Consider the following 20381-nt stretch of genomic DNA (forward strand, 5'->3'; position numbering starts at 1 on the left):
GTGGGTTTTGGCTTGGCTAATATTGCCTCAAATTAAAGTCCTCTTATGCCTGTAACTACTCCAGCTATCTTTTTTGCTTTCACTTTCAGCTCAAGCCTTATTGAAAGGAGAAGACAATTTTACATCTATTTCTCCAGATGCCAAGGAACAGTAATCAGAAGGCTTGAAACGGGGCTTTAATAAGCAGGGGAGGCTCCTGTGTTATTAATATTTATTTCATGCCAATATCTAGAGACATCAGGTGGACCAGAGTCCTATTGTGAGAAGCCATGTAGTACACAACAGTCCTTGCTCAAAGGACTGCATCATGAAGGATGTAGGGATCCCAGAGAGGGAGAATTCATATTGCAGGTTTACTTGTCTAATGCAAACTCATTGCCTTTCAACCTCCCAGCAGATGCAGCCTGCACTCAGGAAAAGCGTGGTGTGTATTTGATAATGAGAGCACTTACACTTCATCTCCCACAAGGGATCTGGTCCCTGCTGTCACAGATTTTGTGCAGCCTTTACTGTGAAGCTACAAACCAGCCCTTCACAGCATCTACATCTGCACATGGTCAAAAAACAGCACTGGGCCATCACATACCAAAGAACTACAACACTGGCAGTAACAAGAGACAGAAAAGCTTAGGACTCCCGGGAGGAACTTGCCTGCTGAGCAGTCATGGAGAAGACAAGCACAGACCTCACATTCACACATAACAGTCACTTTAAAGCATGAAGGACTTCAGTGACCAAAATCACTCCAATCCAGGCACCGGCAAGAATGTGTTAGGTATTAAATGGCCTGCTTGCAGAAAACGCAAGTGCCCATATTGGTAATGTTGTCAGGGAGGGAACGTTTCAGGAGCATCAAGTCGATAAATAAAAAGTCTAAATCTCACTTAGAAGGTGAAAATCAAAGCACCTAAATGACTTGGACACAACCACCTGGTCCTCACAACCTCTGCTGCTTTCTGCTCGTACCAGCTGTGTACAAGTGCCAGGACAAGCCATTTCAAGTGCCTGAGCTCATCCCTCTCCTCCCACCTGGCAGATGGTTCCTGGTTTGCATCCTCCCAAGCACCTCCTCCTAAATAAGTCCCTTTGCCCTGTGCCACAGGAGCTGCCTCCAGCACACCTCCCTGCTCTAAGCTGGAGAGTCTGTGAGAGCCCCTGGAAGTGGACAAGCATATTTGCTTGCCTGCGTTTCTCTGCTGGGAACAGTTTGCTGTGAAATGGCCTTGTTACCAGAGGAAAAGCCAAGACTCTTGGTATATAGGCATAAAGGCAGCTCTGCAAGAGCTCTGTTCGCTGTGTACATAAGCTTTTTTAGCACAGGAAACAACATAAGGTCAAAAGGAGCACTTGGAAGTAGACAAACAGCTTTGCCAGTGAGCATCCAGTCTGAGAAGCACTCTTGCCCTCTGAGTACACTTGAGAGAACAGAAAAGCAGCCAAAGTTAAAGAGCAAAAAACAGTGATGAAGGAGTCCTTGAGGCATCAGAGGACAGTAGCCAGCCCTTGATTTTTTTTTTCTTTGATTAAGATATAATATTAGAATTAGCCACTTATCCAAGATGCAGGCAAGAGCATCTTTACCAGTTCCCACAAGCTCAGATCTTACACCTGATTTCCTTTAATAATTAAGGGAAAGGTTTCATCTCCCTTGCTAGTTAGGTCACCTGTCCACAATGATTGTGATGGCAATGAAGCCCTTGCTATTCAAAGATCCTTCCCTACCCATTCAATTCTAACTCCCTTTCTGATTTTGGGCAGGTCAGACTCCTTCACTTGCCTGTATTATTATACGGAACACAGGTGACTGCAAAACTGCAGGTCATCATTCCTGCAATGTTTCAGGGTGAACAGAACTTAATATGGCTTTAATACAATTACCCAATTATAAATTTGTCCGATTCTTGGCCTTGCACTTGCATTTCTCATGACAGCCAAATTAGCTGGACACATCACCAAAAGCAGCAGTAGGGGGTATAAGTATTAGGCATTCTGAAAAGAATCAACTTTAAAAATCCCAAGTTACTGTAGTCTTCGGGAGACAGAAGGAATAGAAATTCTGCTGAATAGAAGCAGTGCTTGTGCCATGAATAAGACACATTAATTCTGCAGTTAATTCTGTTTTAGAACAAATGCATTAAACATTTATTACACCAAATGTTAGTTTAAAACAATCATTAAAATCAGCTTTCTCTCTGTCCACTGGAGATCAGTTATTCATTTAAAGTTGATGAAGCTTCCCTAATTTCAACATCGTTATTTCTATATGCATGTACCAGGAGCCATTATATTTTAGATTCATGTAGTAACATTGCTCAATATATTTCTTACACTTTCTATCTCCTGTTGAAAACCTTTATACCAGTCACAAATATTTAATTTAAAAATCAGTCTCTTAATGACTGTCTTCTGGAATCATAGAATAGTTAGGGTTGGAAGGGACCTTAAAGATCATCTTGTTCCAACCCCCCTGCCATGGACAGGGACATCCCACTGGATCAGGCTGCCCAAGGCCCCATCCAACCTGGCCTTGAACACCTCCAGGGATGGGGCAGCCACAGCTTCCCTGGGCAACCTGGGCCAGTGTTTCACTGCTCTCATAGTGAAGAAATTCTTCCTAATGCCTAGTCTAAATCTGCCCCTCTCCAGTTTTTACCTATTCCCCCTCGTCCTATCTTCACAAGCCTTTATGAACAGCCCCTCTCCAGCATTCCTGTAGGCCTCCTTCAGGTACTGGAAGGTCACTGTAAGATCTCCTCTGAGCCTTCTCTTCTCCAGGCTGAACCACCCCAACTCTCTCAGCCTCTCCTCGTATGGAAGGTGCTCCAGCCCCCTCTGATCATCTTTGTAGCCTCCTCTGGACCCGTTCCAACAGCTCTATATCCTTCTTATGGTGAGGATTCCAGAACTGGACACAGGACTCCAGATGTGGTCTCACAAGAGAGGAACAGAGGGGCAGAATCCCCTCCCTTGGCCTGCTGACCACACTTCTTTTGATGCAGCCCAGGATACAGTTGCCCTTCTGGGCTGAGAGCACACACTGCCGGCTCATGTCGAGCTTCTCATCAACCAGCACTCCAAAGTCCTTCTCTGCAGGGCTGCTCTCAACCATGCGATCCCCCATCGTGTACTGAAAACAAGGACTGCCTCAACCCAGGTGCAGGACCTTACCCTTGGCCTTCTTGAACCTCATGAGGTTCTCAGACGCCCACTTCTCCAGTCTGTCCAGGTCCCTCTGGATGACATCCCATCCTTCCAGTATGGCAACTACACCACTCAGCTTGGCATCATCCACAAACTTGCTAAGAGTGCACTCAATCTCGCTGTCAATATCATTGATAAAGTTATTGAACAGCACTGGTCCCAGTATGGAGCCCTGAGAAACACCACTTCTCACGGATCTCCATCTGGACTTCGAGCCACTGACCACTACTCTTTGAATAAGACCATCCAATCAGTTTCTTATTCAGTTTCTTACCGTCCACCCATCAAATCCGTATCTCTCCAATTTAGAGAGAAGGATGTTGTGGAGGACTGTGTTAAAGGCTTTACAGAAGTCTAGCTAGATTACATCCGTCAGTTTACCCTTGTCCACTGCTGCACTCCCATCACAGAAAGCCACCAAGCTGGTCAGACAGGACTTGCCCCTGGTGAAGCCATGCTCACTGCCATTAATCACCTTCCTGTCCTCCACATGCTTTAGCATAGCTTCTAGAAGGATCTGTTCCATGATCTTCCCAGGCACAGAGGTGAGGCTGACAGGTCGGTAGTTCTCAGAGTCGTCTTTTCTACCCTTTTTAAAAATGGGCACAACGTTACCCCTCTTCCAGTCACCAGCGACTTCTCCTGACTGCCATGACTTTTCAAATATCATGGAGAGTGGCTTGGTAACCACATCTGCCAATTCCCTCAGGACTCTGGGATGCATCTCATCAGGTCCCATAGACATGTATGTTCAGGTTCCTCAGGTGTTCATGAGCCTGATCCTCCTCTACTGTGGGAGAGGCTCTACCCCCCTGGTCACCATCTTGCTGTCCATAACCCAGGAGAGGTGAGGGGAGCAGTTATCGGTGAAGACTGAGCCAAAAAAGTTGTTAAGTACCTCAGTCTTCTCCTCATCTGTTGATACATGATCCCCATATCCAGTCACCAGTGGGGGTACGTTCTCTTTGATCTTCCTCTTTTGATTGATGCACCTGTAAAAGCTCTTCTTGTTGGTCTTTACTTCCCTTGCCAAGTTCAGCTCCAGCTGCGCCTTGGCCTTCCTGACTTCATCCCTACACAACTGGAAATACATGTGAAGTATGTACAAGAGGCAATAGTCAGCTGAGAACAATACACACAGATTATTTCTGAGCCAGATCATTTCTGCTTTTTCTTCAGACTTTGTTTAACCATTCTTTCATCATAGGACTTTTTTGTACCTCATTATTTGCCAAGCTATTTACTTCCCCTCCTAGCTGGAGGTGAAGATGTGGGCCCATAGTTTCTCACACCTGTATTATCCCCAAAGTACAACCCCAAAAGAGCTGGAGGCTGGGCTACCTCTTGCTGGTTCCTGGTGGCACCACCAACGGCCGAAGGTCTAGAGGGCCAGCTTGGCTGGCTGTTGGTCCCATGCTGCCTCACCACCATGGAGGCTGAGGCAGAGAGCATCCCTGGCACTAGCTGGGCTTTTCAGAAGACGAGCACAGGACAGGTAGGCTCAGGCACTGGTCTCTGCTGTTGCCTGGTGCTGGACTATCTGGAGAACAGCAAGAATGACATCTTAGTTAATAATGACTGCTGAAAATGGCAACTGAAGTCTTTAACTTTTAAAATACATTAATTTACAGTAATTAACATACAGATCTTATCAGATTAGGCGTAAGAAAATTGCTGCCATCTACTGCTGGAAAGAAATAGGTAGATACTGAAAGCCTCTTCCGAAAACAAGTTCTGAACTGTTACCTTGAGGGAGTTTATTTCAAGTGCAAGCCTAGCTTTGAAAAGGGGAGTTTGTCACACACAAGCAAGAGGGACGTGACCCTGCAGTTTGGTGGTCAGCATATCAGGCTGGGCAGACAGTCAAGAGTGCCCTTCCTGCTCTGCAAGCAAACACTTCTGTTTAACAGAAGAGAATTGGTAAGGCTAGCAGGACTCTTTCTGACTATGTTGTGCAGAGCTGTACTTTAAATACATCCACTAGTGCCTGAACAACTCCTAGTTGTGACTTCCCATCAAAGGAATATTGGCTTAAACCTTGGAGAAACCTTTTACTTTTTACTTATATTTTAGGAGGTATTTTTCGCTCTCTTACAAGTTCAGCTTTACTCATTTATAACAACTCAAATGAGTCAGAGGGGACAAGGCAGTCTCCCATACATCACTGCTGGTTTGGGGAGGTTAATCCAGTAAAGATGCTACATTGTCAAGGATTCATAGATAAACACTATACTGGTCTGCAGGCAGGTATTCCTTGTAATAAAGGCAGGTAGTGGAGAGAGATCTCACAAGAGGAGAACATAAGAGTTTAGAATAAGCTTATATACATTCAAAGCTTTGGGGGTGGAGCAAGAGTCCACAAACTGGAATTCCTATGTCATGTTCCCAGTCCTTGTACGTACCAGGTGTCCTTGTACTTCCTCTTAGCTATGGTCACTCTCAAACCCACATTGATGTTTCGCACCAACTGTATTTTCCCTCCAAAGCATTTGCTTCCATAGCCTCTTCATCCCTGCAGCACCAGTGCCTCTGGGGATTTTATTTCCTTGCACTCATATGAAAGCAATACAACTCCATCAACTTCCCTCACTCTCCCTAGCATGCTGCTGCTTTAAAGGCTAATTTTTCCACTTAATTTTCAAGCATGTTATTGTCTTCACCTCACGTGCCCAGCAGTCTGCCTCCTCTGGCCAGTCAAATGCCCTCTGCCTAACTTCGCGCACTCATCTCTGGTGGTGCTTTTCCTAAAACATCACCATTTCAGCACTTCCTCCCACTCTCTGAACCAACAACAAATTATATGAGAGGACAGAGAAATATCTTTGTTGCATGATGAGATCCATGCAGTGGGTCAACTTCCTATAAACAGGCCATTATTTTGTCTGCTTTTCCAAGAAATTGCTCATCCGATGGGTCTGTTACTTTTGCCTTTGGTGAGCTCCACTGGCTTTAACGCTTGCCCAATCTCTCCATGATGAAGAGACCAAGCAGCATGTTTTTAACTTTCCTATGAGGCAACCACTATCTTCACTGAGCATCACAACACATGGCTGGGGCAGAGCACCTTTGACAGCAGTTTTCATTAAGTCACACCCAATTCTTTGTCCTACTGAAAAAAAAAGCAATGTCAAATTGGCTCAGTCTAGCTCTGCAGCAGTCTCCCCAGAGCAGCTGCTGCTGTTCAGCTCCATTGTGACAGCAGATTCCACCACTCGTTTGCATGCGTGACTCTACTGGTAGTTCACAAGAAGAAGGCAGACTGACAGAAGGGAATGAGACCAAATTAGACCTGTATGAACTACAAATCATTTTCCATTTCCTCTTAATTTTCAGAATGAATTTATTCTGTCTTCAACACAAAGCAGCCGAGAAACAGCACTTAGACCTCAGCTGAGACCTCAGAGCAGCAGTAATTAAGAGGGTGAAAAGCAATAATTTTCTTGAGTAGCTCACTCTTTCTCCTATACACACACGCACAGCGCATTGATTCATGTCAGCAATTAAGACCTACTCTTTAATGTCAAACACTTCCATTGCATAGCTGATAGTCAAAAGTCAAAAATGCCCAAAGCGGTCTCTTCATTCCCCACTCCCAGTGGGAAAAAAAGTGGCTGGAAGAGAAGAATTAAAAAAAAAAAAACAAAAACCCCTACCTTCTAAAATATATTTTTTTTTGAGTTTAGACAAAACCAAGCCCAGAAACAGGCATCAGAGATAGCAGCCACCATGCATAGACACGCTGCCCTGGACCAACATGCTCTTCTGTGCTCCTCTTCTCCTGGCTCTCACAACACCTGACACAAGGCAACTAAGTCAACCACGGAGTTCATGTTTATGGAGAGAGACCACTAATCACTCCCCACCCAAAAATACAGTGAATATACCACAGAATAAACATGCACCTGCCATCCAGTTTCCTCCAGACACTCCTAAGTGAGAGGGTTTAGGGCCAGGCACTGCAGCACCATTCAGTTGCAGCTGGGAACAGAAAACAGGAGGGTTTATGACATAGAAAGGTTTGGCTTTCCATCTAACTCCACCACAGACACTACAGAAGGTGATGTTTCCCTCAGACAACTTGCCAGGAATGATTCTATGCAAGACAGCTGCTACTAGGAAAGAGTCCATCCAGCCAAGCCAGATGAAAGTGCTGCCAGTGTCAGCTAAACCATGGCTCTAGCAGCAAATCATTCCACTCAGCTAGGAAATCTTCCACTTCACTTGTGAACTTGTACTCACAGCACTAAAGAATCTGGTTAGCTGAGCAATCCCTGCTGTGCAGCTAGTCAACACACGAGCAGGTAAGAATCCGTCCCTGTAAATACAGAAAGATTTAAGCATGTGTTTAACAGCTTTTCTCAAACAAGTCTCTGATGCTTTTAAAGAGAAAAATTAGCACTTTTAATTTGTATTTTCCTGACAGAAAAGGTACCTGAATAATGTTTCCCAGTAGGAGGAAACCACAGAAGGCTTCTTTTTTTTTCCTCCTAGGAAAACAGTCAACAGTCTTTCAATGACACAGAAATGAGCCTAACAGAAGCATTTATGTCAGGTTATCCTACAAGGAGCATTTCAGCTGTACTATCCAGAGAAGAACATCTGTACAAGATTTGCCTGCCAGGAAAAAAAGCCTCTACGGCATTTTCCCAAAAGGAAAATTTTTATAACCTTTTGCTGACAGGGAAGTAATAATTATCTGCAGGGGAGCATGCCATTGGAGTTTCCTTGACAAAGATTTATTTATTTATATTTGCTATGGAAGAAAAAAAATGTGATTAATGAAGTGCTGGTAAGTTTCTTTTGCTATCAGAGATAGAGAGGAAGGGAAAAAAAAATGCCCCCCAAAAAAACCAAAGTTGCAGTGCAAATAGAGCACCTGAAAGCACAAATACGACAGCGAAGCAAAAAGCCATAGGACAACAGAGATGTTGCCAGGGACTTTGCAGGCCCAAAAAAGGATGTATGCAATTGCAGCACTGAGGTGAGCACCTCGCATCACAAAGTGCGACCCACTTATAAAACATGTGGCTGGCATTGCCTTGAGTTTAACAATGCTGTGTCTCCTTTGCCAGCCAGGATTCTTGTGGGACTCCCATGAAGACTGGAGGAAAGGAAAAACAAGAGAAAGACTTGCAAAGTTATTTTCCAAGCTCTGCTGTGGCATTCTTCCTCCTGATCTCCCTTTCAAGTGATCTTAAGAGGCTGACATGGTGCCAGAAATTATATACAAAACACTATTTAACATACTCATTAGTCTGAAAACAAGAGAACATCACAACTAATCGCAAGGCTACCACTGTGGTGAGATGAAAGCAAACACTGATCTTTCTTAAAATGATTTTTGTTTGTTTGTTTCCTTGTCTAGTTATTGTCGTGCGAGTCTCACTATGTGAATCAAGATCTCTAGTCTCACAGCTCTTTTATAAAAAGACAGTGTTAAAGTCTTAGAGGTTCTTTTGGATGATCATCACCTTTCCCAAGGATGTCTGCTTCTCCTGGCCTTTCTCAGCCCTGTTAGATGTCTTTTTTGGTCAGGGGCTGTGTAGATGGGAGAATAATTTATATCACTCTGGTGTCTTCATGGGCTTCACACAGAATTATTAAAACCAACTACTTTCAAGCCATCTCCACGCACACAGGGGTGCTAGACATTTTCTTCCTGCCTGTGCCATGTTCTGTCTTGTCCATGCTTTCATTCTCAGTGCCCAGAGAGATAATTCACTAACTTGTTCGTATAATGAAAGTGATCAATATGCCTCTGCTGCAGGCACTGGGGAGTAAAGCACAATGTGCAGCTCCAGTGTTCCTGCCCCAGTAGCCAGCCAAGCAAGCAAGGCTATGTCAGAGCTACACCTCCTGATTTATCTAATGGCACGGCTAACCTACAAGTACTTCTCCGCTGATCTTGGCACCCAACTCCTTTCAGAAGTTAAAAGAGATTTCCAGAGTGCTGGATATCATGGAGACACAGGTATATCCTTACCACGGTCAAGAAGCTTCAGCATCTTAGTAGTGCCCTTTGGTCTAGAGTCTCCTTCAGGTACTCAGCTTGAAGAAGCAAGAGAGAGTTTTCAGTCTGTTTCAAGAACGATTCAGATATTGGACATGAAATAGTCAATGATACAAAAGCCTTGGGTCAGGGACATAGCACAACACTGCCCAAGGAGCACTCTGATTATCAGGCTTCAGGAGAACAATCTCTTTTTCTCGGGCTCAGCGACTCCTGAATTCTTCTGTCCAACACCCCAGCTTAGGGCTGCGCCAGCTCCCTCCGGTAGTGCTGGAGACCGCAGGGGTTTCTTCTGATGAAACAGGACGTGTAGTTTTGTTGCTGCAAAGGGAAGAAGGGAGATGGAAGCTGAGTCTCCTTACCACACCTCTGCCCCTAGGTTAGGCATAAGGTGACATCTGCCAGCCTAAGAGGCACACTTTGGCAGCCAAGAACTGCAAAGTCCAAATGCAGGTACCCACATACTACTACAAATAATTATTCACCACTCCCAGAAGATATAGGCAATGACAGCTGAGTGCTGAGACACTAGCCCTGTGATAGAAGGACAGGCTCTTAAAGTCTTTGCTGTTTTACAGTCCCGCACCCTGATCCCGATATTTTTACTAAGTACTGCCTTATTAACAAAAACAACATTTGATTACTAAGTACTGCCTAAATAAAGACTGCAGAATCAAGCTTGAAATTTCCATAAGAGCACCATCATAACGCTGGCACAATAATGTCTCACAGCACCACTAGTTTATTTATACCTTTGATTCCTGCTAACAGCCTTGTCAAATGAGTATAGATTTATTATTTTAATTATCTCAAGCTTGTAGAGATTTAAGCATCTGTTATAGGTGTTCAATAAGTATTAGAACAGCAATCAATTTTTTTCTTAAACAGGAGAGTAATTCATGGTGCTCTGTGAATAGATAAACTCACTATACTCAACACCAGAAAGATTTTGAAAGAAAGCAGAAGGGTCTTTTAATTAGCTTCTAATTAATTCTATTTAGGACATCTAGATGAAACATCAACATTTAGGAACACTAAGAGTCATTTAATTATAGGATTTGGTGAGTTATCCTCAGATCTTTCATTGCCAAAGTAACAGTGTTTTCTGTTCTGTTTCCCAGCAAGACAGCGTTTATGGATTATCTATACAACTTCTGTTAAACATCCTCTGTCCCACATGGCTTTCCTGCTTATGTAATAGATTTATAAGTTAGCAGTGATGGACCATAGGAAGAATTCAGCCCAGAGCTTTACTTGATGCAATTTGAATGCCCCTTGGGCACCACTTAACAGTGGTAAAAATCAAAAAGGAGGAGACCTTCAGATTTGACTTGGCTCAACAGGCTCCATTAAAACAGCCTGTCTTGTGGAGACCTCAGATAGATCTTGCACCAGTCTTTATGTCTAGAATCTATCCGGAGATGATTTTTATTCTTTTATTCAAGAATAAATGTTCAAAAGTTGTGGGACTTCATTCCCCGAGTAACTTCTGTGAAGCCAGTGATGGTACGAAGGGTCAAAGCAGCAGGCAATGGGAGTCCAGGACATGATGCACAGCTTGGTACTACATTTCTCCACTACCAGTCCATTCATAACAGTAGGGCTCGTCTTGGATCAACACTTCCCAAGGACTGGTATGCAACAAACCTTTACGTTAAGTCTCGCTGTGCTGCATGCTACCGGCACCGCACAGATATAGTTAAACAGAAAAATGTCCCTCTTAAGCTATTTTGAGCCACTGCCCTGGAGAGGAAAGGGAATAGGTAGCAAGGCTTCATTTTATGCAGAACAATAAAGCACCACAACAACAACAAATGCTCATCCGATCTTCCCTAGTCTGTCCTTGAAGAATTTTAAAGGATTAGAGAAGTGGAAGTTGAGCTAACTGAGAAAGCACAGAATGCACCGAAGGCTGCAAGGATAATGATGGTCCCTTTTATCAAATTTTATAAGAGAAAGGTACCTACTTCAATATGCATGACAGTGAGAGAGATTCCTATAATCTTCACAGTAAAATCTTGCCATTATGGAATGGTACATGGGACGATGCAGCTTTAATTTTGGCAAATAAAGGAATTTATTCTAATTGCTGTAGATTTCAAATCCATCAGACCAAAGACACAAGTGATGTAAAAAACCCTAGGAAATTAACTATTCTTTTGTACCAGCCCTTGATGGTGCCTACCTGTAAGAGAGAACATCTCAGCACAGCAGCTTTACCTTTACACAGTCAAACCTGACTCAAGGCTCAAAAAAAATCTAAGCCCATGATTACATCTGCCAGCTGAGGAGCTAACACAAAGATTGTCATTACTTTGTTTACCATGGGTAATTTTAAATTAATTTTTCAGGTGAGTTTTAAGCTAAGAAGGAGTCCAAATTTGTAGATAAGCATGCATCCTATGAGAAGGAGGCAGCAGGAAAATGAGACACAGAGCTGTTTATGAGAGAAACGGATGAGTGGAGCATCAAGGCTCATCAAGTTAATGAGACAAAGCCAGATGCCTAAACAGAGGCAGCTTTTGCTAGGATATCTGAAAGATGCAGTAAGCAAAAATAAATACCATAGAACTGATTGCTGCTCTCCAACAGAAACCAGATAGCTTTTAGCTCAAATTTTCCCCAAAGGTAGCAATAGGAATATTGCTACCCCCCCGTACAATGGTCTTCATCAGTTCCCAGACCTCAAAGTCTACCATTCCTGCAGTCGACGGACAAGGTAGATACTTCTAGGAATAAGAATGCAAAAGCAAAAAAAAAAAAAAAAAAAGGCCAGCTATCAGTCTTAATAAATTCATCTTCTGTCCCAGGAAAGCCTTTGGCTATGTATTGAACAGATGAAAATTAATACATTGGATTTGTCAATTGGTGGAAATTCAATACTGGATGTAAACCTCAAATCTGTCCATTGTACAGTCACTGATAGAAGTACTGGTTTCACACCCTACTGCATCAGTGACATTCCCAAGGACTTCAGAGACTTCGGGTGAAGCCAGTTGTACTATAATGCTCTGGTATAAAAAGGGTGAGGAAAAAGCTTGCTTCCTGTCATTCTTCATATTCATTCCACAGCTGTAGTCAGGACTGGGTCAAATTTTCCAAATAAACAAACTGCTAGAATTTGGTTCAGAAGAAAAAACACGGCTCTGAGGAAAAAAATATAAAACAAAAGCCATGTTCTCAGTGCTAGAAGCAAGATAGTGCCAAAACTCCACTTCTTTCAACTTCCACTACTTTTTCCTGATTATGTATTATGCTCTGGGCACAGGAGCACAGAATCTCCATTTTTCAAAACATCAGACTGAGTTTGCAGGAATGCAGTTTTGAAAAATATTACAAGATTGAGTAAATGTAACAGAACTCATTGGAGGGGGGGAAAGGTAGAAAACTGTGGTATCATTTTTCATTGTCTTTTGTTCAAAGAACTGCACACAGATATTTTCTTTTCTGAATTTTTGCCACTGAATCTAATTCTTCTAATTCAGTATCATGAAATCTAGTGAAAAAAGAAAAAAATCCTAAGTTACCAAAGGCAAGAAACAAACTTTATACTTAGCTGTACTGGTTACAGCAATTTCCATAGTAATTATGTTACGCACATCATCTAATACACCTTGTCTAAAGTGAATTCTCTACTTCATTTTAGTACCACCACAGGAACATATATTTAAGAAGTTATAAGAAGGAAGCAATTGCCTTGGGGAGTTACGCTTGCTACTGTGTTCTAAATTCTAAAACAATACTTCTAAGAAAGCAGATTTTCTTTTATAAGCAACATTAGTAATTGAGAACAGGAAACAAAATATGAATTTTGTTATTAGTCTCCTCTCCTAAGAAGAGGTAGGCGCTGTTTGTGCCCTCTGTCCACCCACATGCAGGAATTACTGAACTCAGAAAAAAGAAAGACGTTCAAAAAGATGTTTAAGTCCTACAAGTCTGGCAAGAGTAAATTTAGATACAAGACAGAGTCATACTACGACACATCCAGAAAAAAAGAAAGCACCACAAACTTTACTTAACAAGAGAAGACAAAACACTTGGCAGGCAGAATACCTCCTATTGCTATTCCCGACCTAAACAGAGCTCTATTACCTAATGTAATTCCGATAAGAAGTCAGGCAACCCAACATAATCATTTGTTCACTAGATGCCTCTTGGAACCTGGTAAAGAATACAGAAAATGCAGATTAAAACATGATCTTAAGTTTATAATATAGGACAATGATTTATGTAAGATAATGTCACGAACCTGTCCCTAGTGATGCGTAGGCCAAATGTGCAGGGCTTCTGCCTTGTTTGTGTCAGTGTGTTCTTGAATTAGCCATCATCGCTTTCAGTCAGCAATTCCAAATATCAGTGACCACGTGGGATGTAAAGAAGTACCTTAGTGATTCCCATGGGAGCTGGCTTTCCTTAGCGCCTCCCAAGGGCTTGCCTGCGGTGGCTGCAAAAGGGCCTTCAGTGGAGAAACCATTTCCCATTCTGCCTAATGAATGAAGCATTGAATCAATTAAGTTGTACTGAAACACAAACTAATTAGTAATGAATTAAGTTTGTTATCTCTGTTGTATAGCACCTGTTAATTTCAAAGCACTTCCTCTATTTCTGGGAGAAAAAAAATCCTTAAATAAAGTAAAATGTGTAGCCTCATGAGGAAACACAGCCAGTCCGAGGGCACAAAGAGCTAGTCCCTCCTCACTACACACTGCTGAAAAATATTTTACTGTGTTATTGCAGCATCCATTGACACATTACCTATAGAAATATGCAGCTACCTGGCATTTTAAATTTTTAGCAGGAAAGACTTGCTGTGACATAAGGCTCAGTCCTTTATTTCTGACTGATTTGCAGATCTTCCTGTGATGTTAGAAGGTACTGGAGCTGCATAAGGAATGCAGGATCAAGGGAGCACTGGATCTGTCTTTAGGATCTCAAGTCATATTACACACAACTAAGTGTGAGATTGAGTCCATACCTTACCATCAGGTGATAAAAGCATCGCTGGAGTACTTGTGCTTAACGCCTTTTTGTTTTCCCAAGTCCTTTTTGTCTTCAATATCTGTTCCCTGAAAGAGAAAAAGAAAAACATGATCTAGAGACTGGTGGGAAAGAATCACAGCTGTGAACCACAAGTGAATAACATTTCCACTTACGCACACAATGTACCTACACAGCAATTGTTTAATGTTTCTGCCTTTTGCTATGAAGAATAGGAAACAGAGCAGCATCCAAGATGTTTGAAGTGTTGGACACCCAACCTGAATTCCATCATGGCAGAGATTCAGACCTGAACCTGCCACCTTCCAGACAAGTACTACAGGCTCACCGGCTGCTCAGAGATGGACTTAGCTCTGTTCCAGAATCACACGGTGGTCCTGAATAATATTCCCCACCAACTGATCTTAAGACCTATGCAATTGTCCAAAGCAGACCCTCAGATCCAGAACGTGGTGCCTGACTACATCCTGCATTCCCAAATTCCTTCCCCTGGAAGCAGGGATGAGACTAATTGCTTTGCTGTGACCCTTTGGAATGTTACAGTCATTGACTCATCCCCCAGAAAAACGGGGTGGCATTTTTTAGCATCAGGTATCATTCCTGAGGCAAAGAAATCTTTCAATAAGAAGCAAAGCCCCATTGTGTCAGGTGCTGTTCAAATACAGGGGACAGCATTTGCAGAGGAAAGTCAGCAGATGAAGGAGAAATAACAGCATAAGAGTAAGTAGCATCTTTAGGGTTGCAGCAGAAATGCTGGATACAGCTCCCAGGTGTCCTGGCTCCCAGCACCACATCACTATGCCAGGCACACAGATGCTGCGGTTTTAAGACTATCAGTCTTCCTGTCAGGTGTTACCTTGACTAACATGAAGTAAAGCTGCCATGGTAACTTCTCCCAAACATCTCTAGTTTTCTTGGCCTTGCCAGTCTCACTTAGAAAGCAGTCCACAAACATTGGAACCTTTCTGCTTGCTCCTTTTCTCCGAGCTTTTGCCTTATCTTGTTTTACTGCATATAAGCAAACCTCATCCACTTACAGGTGAATATAAAAACACACGCATAGCAGATTTTGGTGGCGTCACACGTCAAACAACACTCCCAGCCGTGGGTTATCCATCAAGGATCATACTAGATTGTTTCACACTCAGATAATTTAATCTAGCTCAAAACAGTCCACACAGAAAATCACGACTTTGGAAAACCTGTCAGCATGCTGTTGTCAGGAAGATTACCCTAAGTAACTTCTGCTTCTAGGCTGCTTCCAAAAGTCTCTCTTGACTCTGACAGCCAGCTGTGCGTAAGGGGAAACCGTGACTAAAATCAGAGAGGAAGGTTAAGAGGGAAAACAGCAGGATAAAAGATCATAGTTTAACATCTTAGCCTTCAAAGGCACTGCTGGGTTACAGGAGGTCTATAAATGCTCTTAGATGCTCTCTGAGAGATCAGGTCACTGGAAGGTTGGGGAGAGGAAGAAAACCTGACAAAAGATCAGCAAAATGAAGGAGGGCTGTAATTTCATCTAAAAGAAGAACTCTGAATTTGACAAAGCTGCCAGGGCAGACACTACCACCCATCAGAACTTTTCTTTTTTCCCTGTGGAGAACGAGCACATTTGTAAAAGTTCCACAATCTTCAAAAATCGTCTCATAATAAGGCACAACAATATTTGCTGCACAGCCAATAAAGTAAGGGTTAAGATCGTCACAGTAACTTCCTTCTGAGATGTTATGGCAGTGATTTTTCACAGACAGTTAAAAGACGAAGGGGCCCAAATCACAGGGATAAAAAGCAGCAGAAACTGAATGCCTCACACCTCCCAGCTTTCCTTGAGGGAGGAATCCAATTAGCCATCCATAATAGGTCCATCTGGTCTTAGTCTATGAAGAGTCCCAGCCAACTATGTCTTGGCCCGAATCCTGCAAGGACTTTCCTGATGGAGGCAGCAGCTGAGGGTGCTCTGAAAGCTGCATGCTTTTTTCAACTGCTCTAGACTTTGCAACCTTGGACTGAAAAATTCTGTTCCTTCCAAAAAATGGACATAGCTCAAACTTGCAGGTGGGGTATGACACAGGGCCACCACTGAAGGAGTCTTTAGAAAGACCATGATTGTCTCATGACCAGTCACAAGACTCATCAAAGGCTTGGCTTCTTTCTCTCTTCACTGACTACTGGATGGCTGACCCTTTAAGCAGGTTCTTAATGAGCCACACAAACTCATTCCACCCCTCTTTCTCCAGAAACTGGTAATACAATAAAATAAGTAGAAATTAAATTTAATCAACTCTTCTTCCCACCCTACTATTGCTTCTTTCCTCAATCCTTTTAATTTTAACTAAACATTTCTGATGTGGGAAATGAAAGTGAGGCTGGCAGAGAGGGATGTGATGGAAACATGCACAGCTGACAGGGCAGCTCTCCGAGACTCTTCTGCACTCCACTAGAAGGCAAAAATGCAATGCAGCCACTTATATGCTCCATATGTTCCCAGGCTAAGATCAGCAGAGTACAAACACCCTCCCCACTGATCTTGTGGAGGAGAGATGCCACAGGGACTACCTACACTGATTTGGTCCCACTTGATTTCTCTTTACCAGAGGAGACCTCTCACTGGCCACGCTAAGCCCTAACGCTTGAGCTCTACAGAAAAGCAAACATCTGAAGACTTAAGCTTGCACATAATATTTCATAACATTCATTTATCCTTTGTTCTGGGTACGAATCTCCATGCACCAACTCAGGCAAGAATTAAAGGGTTTATTTCAGATGTATTCGGTGGTCTGTGAAGACTTTGGTTCCTACTGCCTCATGAGCCCCCAAGGACCTTCCTCTATCACACTACACTTCATATATGGGCAAGAGGGAGGTAAGACCCCAGAAAGAGTGGGAAGGAGAACTTAAGCAGTGACAATAAAAGCTATATGAGGTGAATGTGCCAGTGCGAAGAACACTTGCTTTACTTCAAGGCTGCAGTTCAGTACCTTCACAACAGCACTGCATTAAGTTACCATGGCCAACATTGAAACAAATTCAAATCCCAATTCTTCTGACAAAATACTATTACTGCACTTCACTACACAAAGACCCAACTGTACTTTCTCCAGACCTTTCCACACTCAAAAGGTCTGGATACAAATGAGGGCTTATAGTGAAGTCCCACACATCTACACAGGCACCATCATCTGATTCTCTGTTTTGATATTCTAACAAATGTTCTTCCCCTAAAGTGCAGGAAAGACACATGGTGAGAAACTTGTATAGAGCATATGGTGCTGAAATAGCAAGCTGATACATCTTTAACAGCTTTTGACAGTGGTAAAAGATCAATTATTGCACTATAAATATTAAAAAGTTCCTCCAGCCTTTCACTGAAATGAATGTATATTTAAACATCAGTGTTTCCCTTTAATAGCAGCCAATTTTCCTCACAATCTGAACGTCACACAGCCATACAAAGTCAAATTAAATGCTTGATTGCTGTATGTTTACATGTCCAGTTGCTAAAGAACAGGCCTAGTGTTTGCAGCACGAACTCCTGCAGCCACTGAAGCTGCAGGCAACCTGAAAATGGCCCTTCACCCTTTATTAAAACTAAAGGGTAAAATGGAATTACCATTGCTTTGCTTTCCCTTCCCTATGCCCTTTCTCTAAACCTATTACAAGGGTTTACAGCAAAAATAACCAAAGATGCCTCTGGAAAGTATTAGGCAAGAGGGGCTGATCTCCCAGATTGACTACTGTGCCGGCTGAGAGGTGCACAAGTTCAATGTGTTTTATTCTCTGAATTTCTGGAGCCATGAGATTTCTGCCTTGCATTAATATACATATGTGTACATACAAACGTATGTGTGCCTGCGCATATATACAGGCTCACACTCTTACTAGCATTAGTTTTAATCATGAAGCAAATTAGCAGCCTCCTTTCAACAGTTCTCCGTTAAATAATGATTGCTACTAAAATTAATATTTTATTACATTGAGATCTGATGTGTGATAAACCACATGTAATGATCCTGGAGTCCAGTTCAAAGCAGCACTAAACAGAAATTGGCACTGAGTTGCAAATCTTAGGTTTGGATCCAGAGTTAACCTGTCCTATCATGGTTCTGAAATTGTTCATGAGATCCACTGTTATTACTTAAGGGCAACATACTCCAGTAGCACATCAACTTCTTATTCTGGAAAGCTTTTTGTCTAAAGGAAGGTATCTTAGCATGCTTTGGGCTTTAAAAAGTGCCTGTGTCTACTGGTGGCTGTAGGTAGGACTGTTAAAAACTGTATGCGTTATCCATACCAGTGGGATCATACAGCGACAGCAGTGAAGGAATCTCTTGTGCGCCAGTGGAAAGACACTTGACGTGTAAACAGACAAAACCAACAGAAAGAGGGGAAAGGAGGAAAAAGGTGATGAACCTCTAAGTCTCAACACAGCACTGCTGCAAAGCAGAATACAATTTCCTTGCTGCCAGGCCAGTGCATCACCTGCCAGGCCAAATCACTTCTCTGCTTCTCACATGTTTGACTCTATACGATCTAGATTCCCAAAACGTCCTGAGAGTATGGCCAAACCTACACATAGCAAACCATTTCGTGCACAAGTATTGCTTTCACTGGAACATTTCTATCCAAATTAGTGCTCTACATATGGCCATAACATTACCATAGTGTAACTAAAGTCAAGTAGGCCAATTAAAAATATTGTTGTAAAAATAAAGGTAAAAAATCTTAGGTCAAATCTAACACAGAATGGTGTGGAATTGCACCTCCCTATATAAAATGCCATGTGTGTCATCAACCCACACGGGAATCACCTACTTTCCTCTCCTGATTGTTCTAGCTGGAAAGACACACCTTATCTTCAGGTCTTGTCCCCTCTCCCTTTTCCACCCATACCTTCCCACTTTACACTAATTGAAATTCTTCAACCTACCTCATTTTCTGCCACATTTAAGGTGCAGTGCTCTGGGTGGTAGCCACTGTCTATCTGCTGGTTTGTCTTATCTTGAATGAATAAAGTAGGTTCCCTTCTTCTCTGTATCATTTAGAATACAGATCATTAGATAGTACGAGCACCATAGCTGTTGTTGGCCTTTGCACCTAATGGCAGACTTGTTCAGCAGTCCTAAGTGATCTCCTTTCTTAGCAACCGTACTTATCCTGGTTGGAAACGCCGCTCTGAAGTTAGATCCATCTGCTCCTTAGCATCCCTAGCTCCGCAGCCTTCTGTTCTTACCTTCAGGTCAGGCCTTAGCTAAGGTCCAGATACGTCGTAGCAGACGGTGATGATAGCAATTTGTACTACTTTAGAACATCTTCAGCCAAACCTGTGAGGGAAATTAAACTGCAGGGTAAAGCCAGAGAACACATGGTTCAAGATAGAACTATGACAACCAGTAGCAGGTGGGGTAAGACAAATAAAAGAGGAGCTTATGAAGAAAAGTTAAAAAAACATTGTCGTGCCCTTTGTGTTCAACCAGCCCAAAAGTACGTAGGGTGTTTGCAGCTGGCCTTCAGCAAATGACTGCTTCCAGCCGCTATGGTGAGCTGTAAAGGAAGCCCTCCCCTAATTACCAAACAAAACAAGAAACTGAATGTTGTGGGGAAGGAAGAATAGTGGAGAAGTCCCCAACCACATTCAGAAGAGCACGAGAGGCAGCCTGCAGGCAGGGAGCAAACACGATATCTGTGAAGCTGCCTGGGACCATGCCTGGCTGAGTCTAAGTCTATTATCAGATACCCTCAAGACGAATTCTCATTTCTTCAAAACTAGGCAATTTTCCCCCTTCTCTAACATTCGTGTCGTTTTAAAAAATGTTTATGCTTGTCTGAGTCTGGGTAATTTATTTCTGCAATTTGGCTCTGCCTCAGTCCTAAGGGCATTTTTTTTGTTTGTTTGGGATTTTTAAAGAGGATTTTGTGCACACAAAATATCCCAGATTGACAACTCCAGAAAATAAAAGCTCCCATTGAGCAGAATGCCTGTGTCAGCCATGTCAAGGCAAGTACCCTGCACCGTCTCCCCTCTGCTTCCCAAGGTGAGCCGCAACACTGAGCAGAGCAGCAGATGCCCTGCTGTTTGCTGGTGTGGTGTGCTACTGCGAGCCAGGTCTACAACGGGCAGAGCAGTCTCAAGGAAACCAAATGGAGCCCAGTCACTGTGAACTGACATCCAAAT

At 42.8% G+C, this 20381-nt stretch overlaps 1 protein-coding gene across 24 annotated transcripts in view; it reads right to left on the reverse strand.

Annotated features, from left to right (window-relative positions):
- IL1RAPL2 (interleukin 1 receptor accessory protein like 2) overlaps positions 1–19731 on the reverse strand; it is a 408898-nt gene extending 389167 nt beyond the window's left edge. For 11 of the 24 annotated variants that reach the window (XM_054075336.1, XM_054075322.1, XM_054075319.1 and 8 more), the window contains exons 1-5: positions 19440–19731; positions 14187–14277; positions 13461–13697; positions 9185–9532; positions 3677–4741 (exon numbers count right to left, since the gene is read on the reverse strand). Coding sequence is in view for 1 of the 24 variants with exons in the window: in XM_054075335.1 (XP_053931310.1) it covers positions 9185–9206 (22 nt within the window). In the remaining 23 variants the exon portion in view is untranslated. Of the gene's footprint in view, positions 1–3676; positions 4742–7103; positions 7180–7440; positions 7517–9184; positions 9533–13303; positions 13376–13460; positions 13698–14186; positions 14278–19136 lie in introns of those variants that run through there. The other 13 variants (XM_054075335.1, XM_054075329.1, XM_054075328.1 and 10 more) reach the window with 10 other exon arrangements.
- Positions 19732–20381: the final 650 nt, after the last annotated feature.

Source organism: Cuculus canorus, chromosome 10 (genome assembly GCF_017976375.1).
Source record: "Cuculus canorus isolate bCucCan1 chromosome 10, bCucCan1.pri, whole genome shotgun sequence".
Classification (NCBI taxonomy): Eukaryota; Metazoa; Chordata; class Aves; order Cuculiformes; family Cuculidae; genus Cuculus; species Cuculus canorus.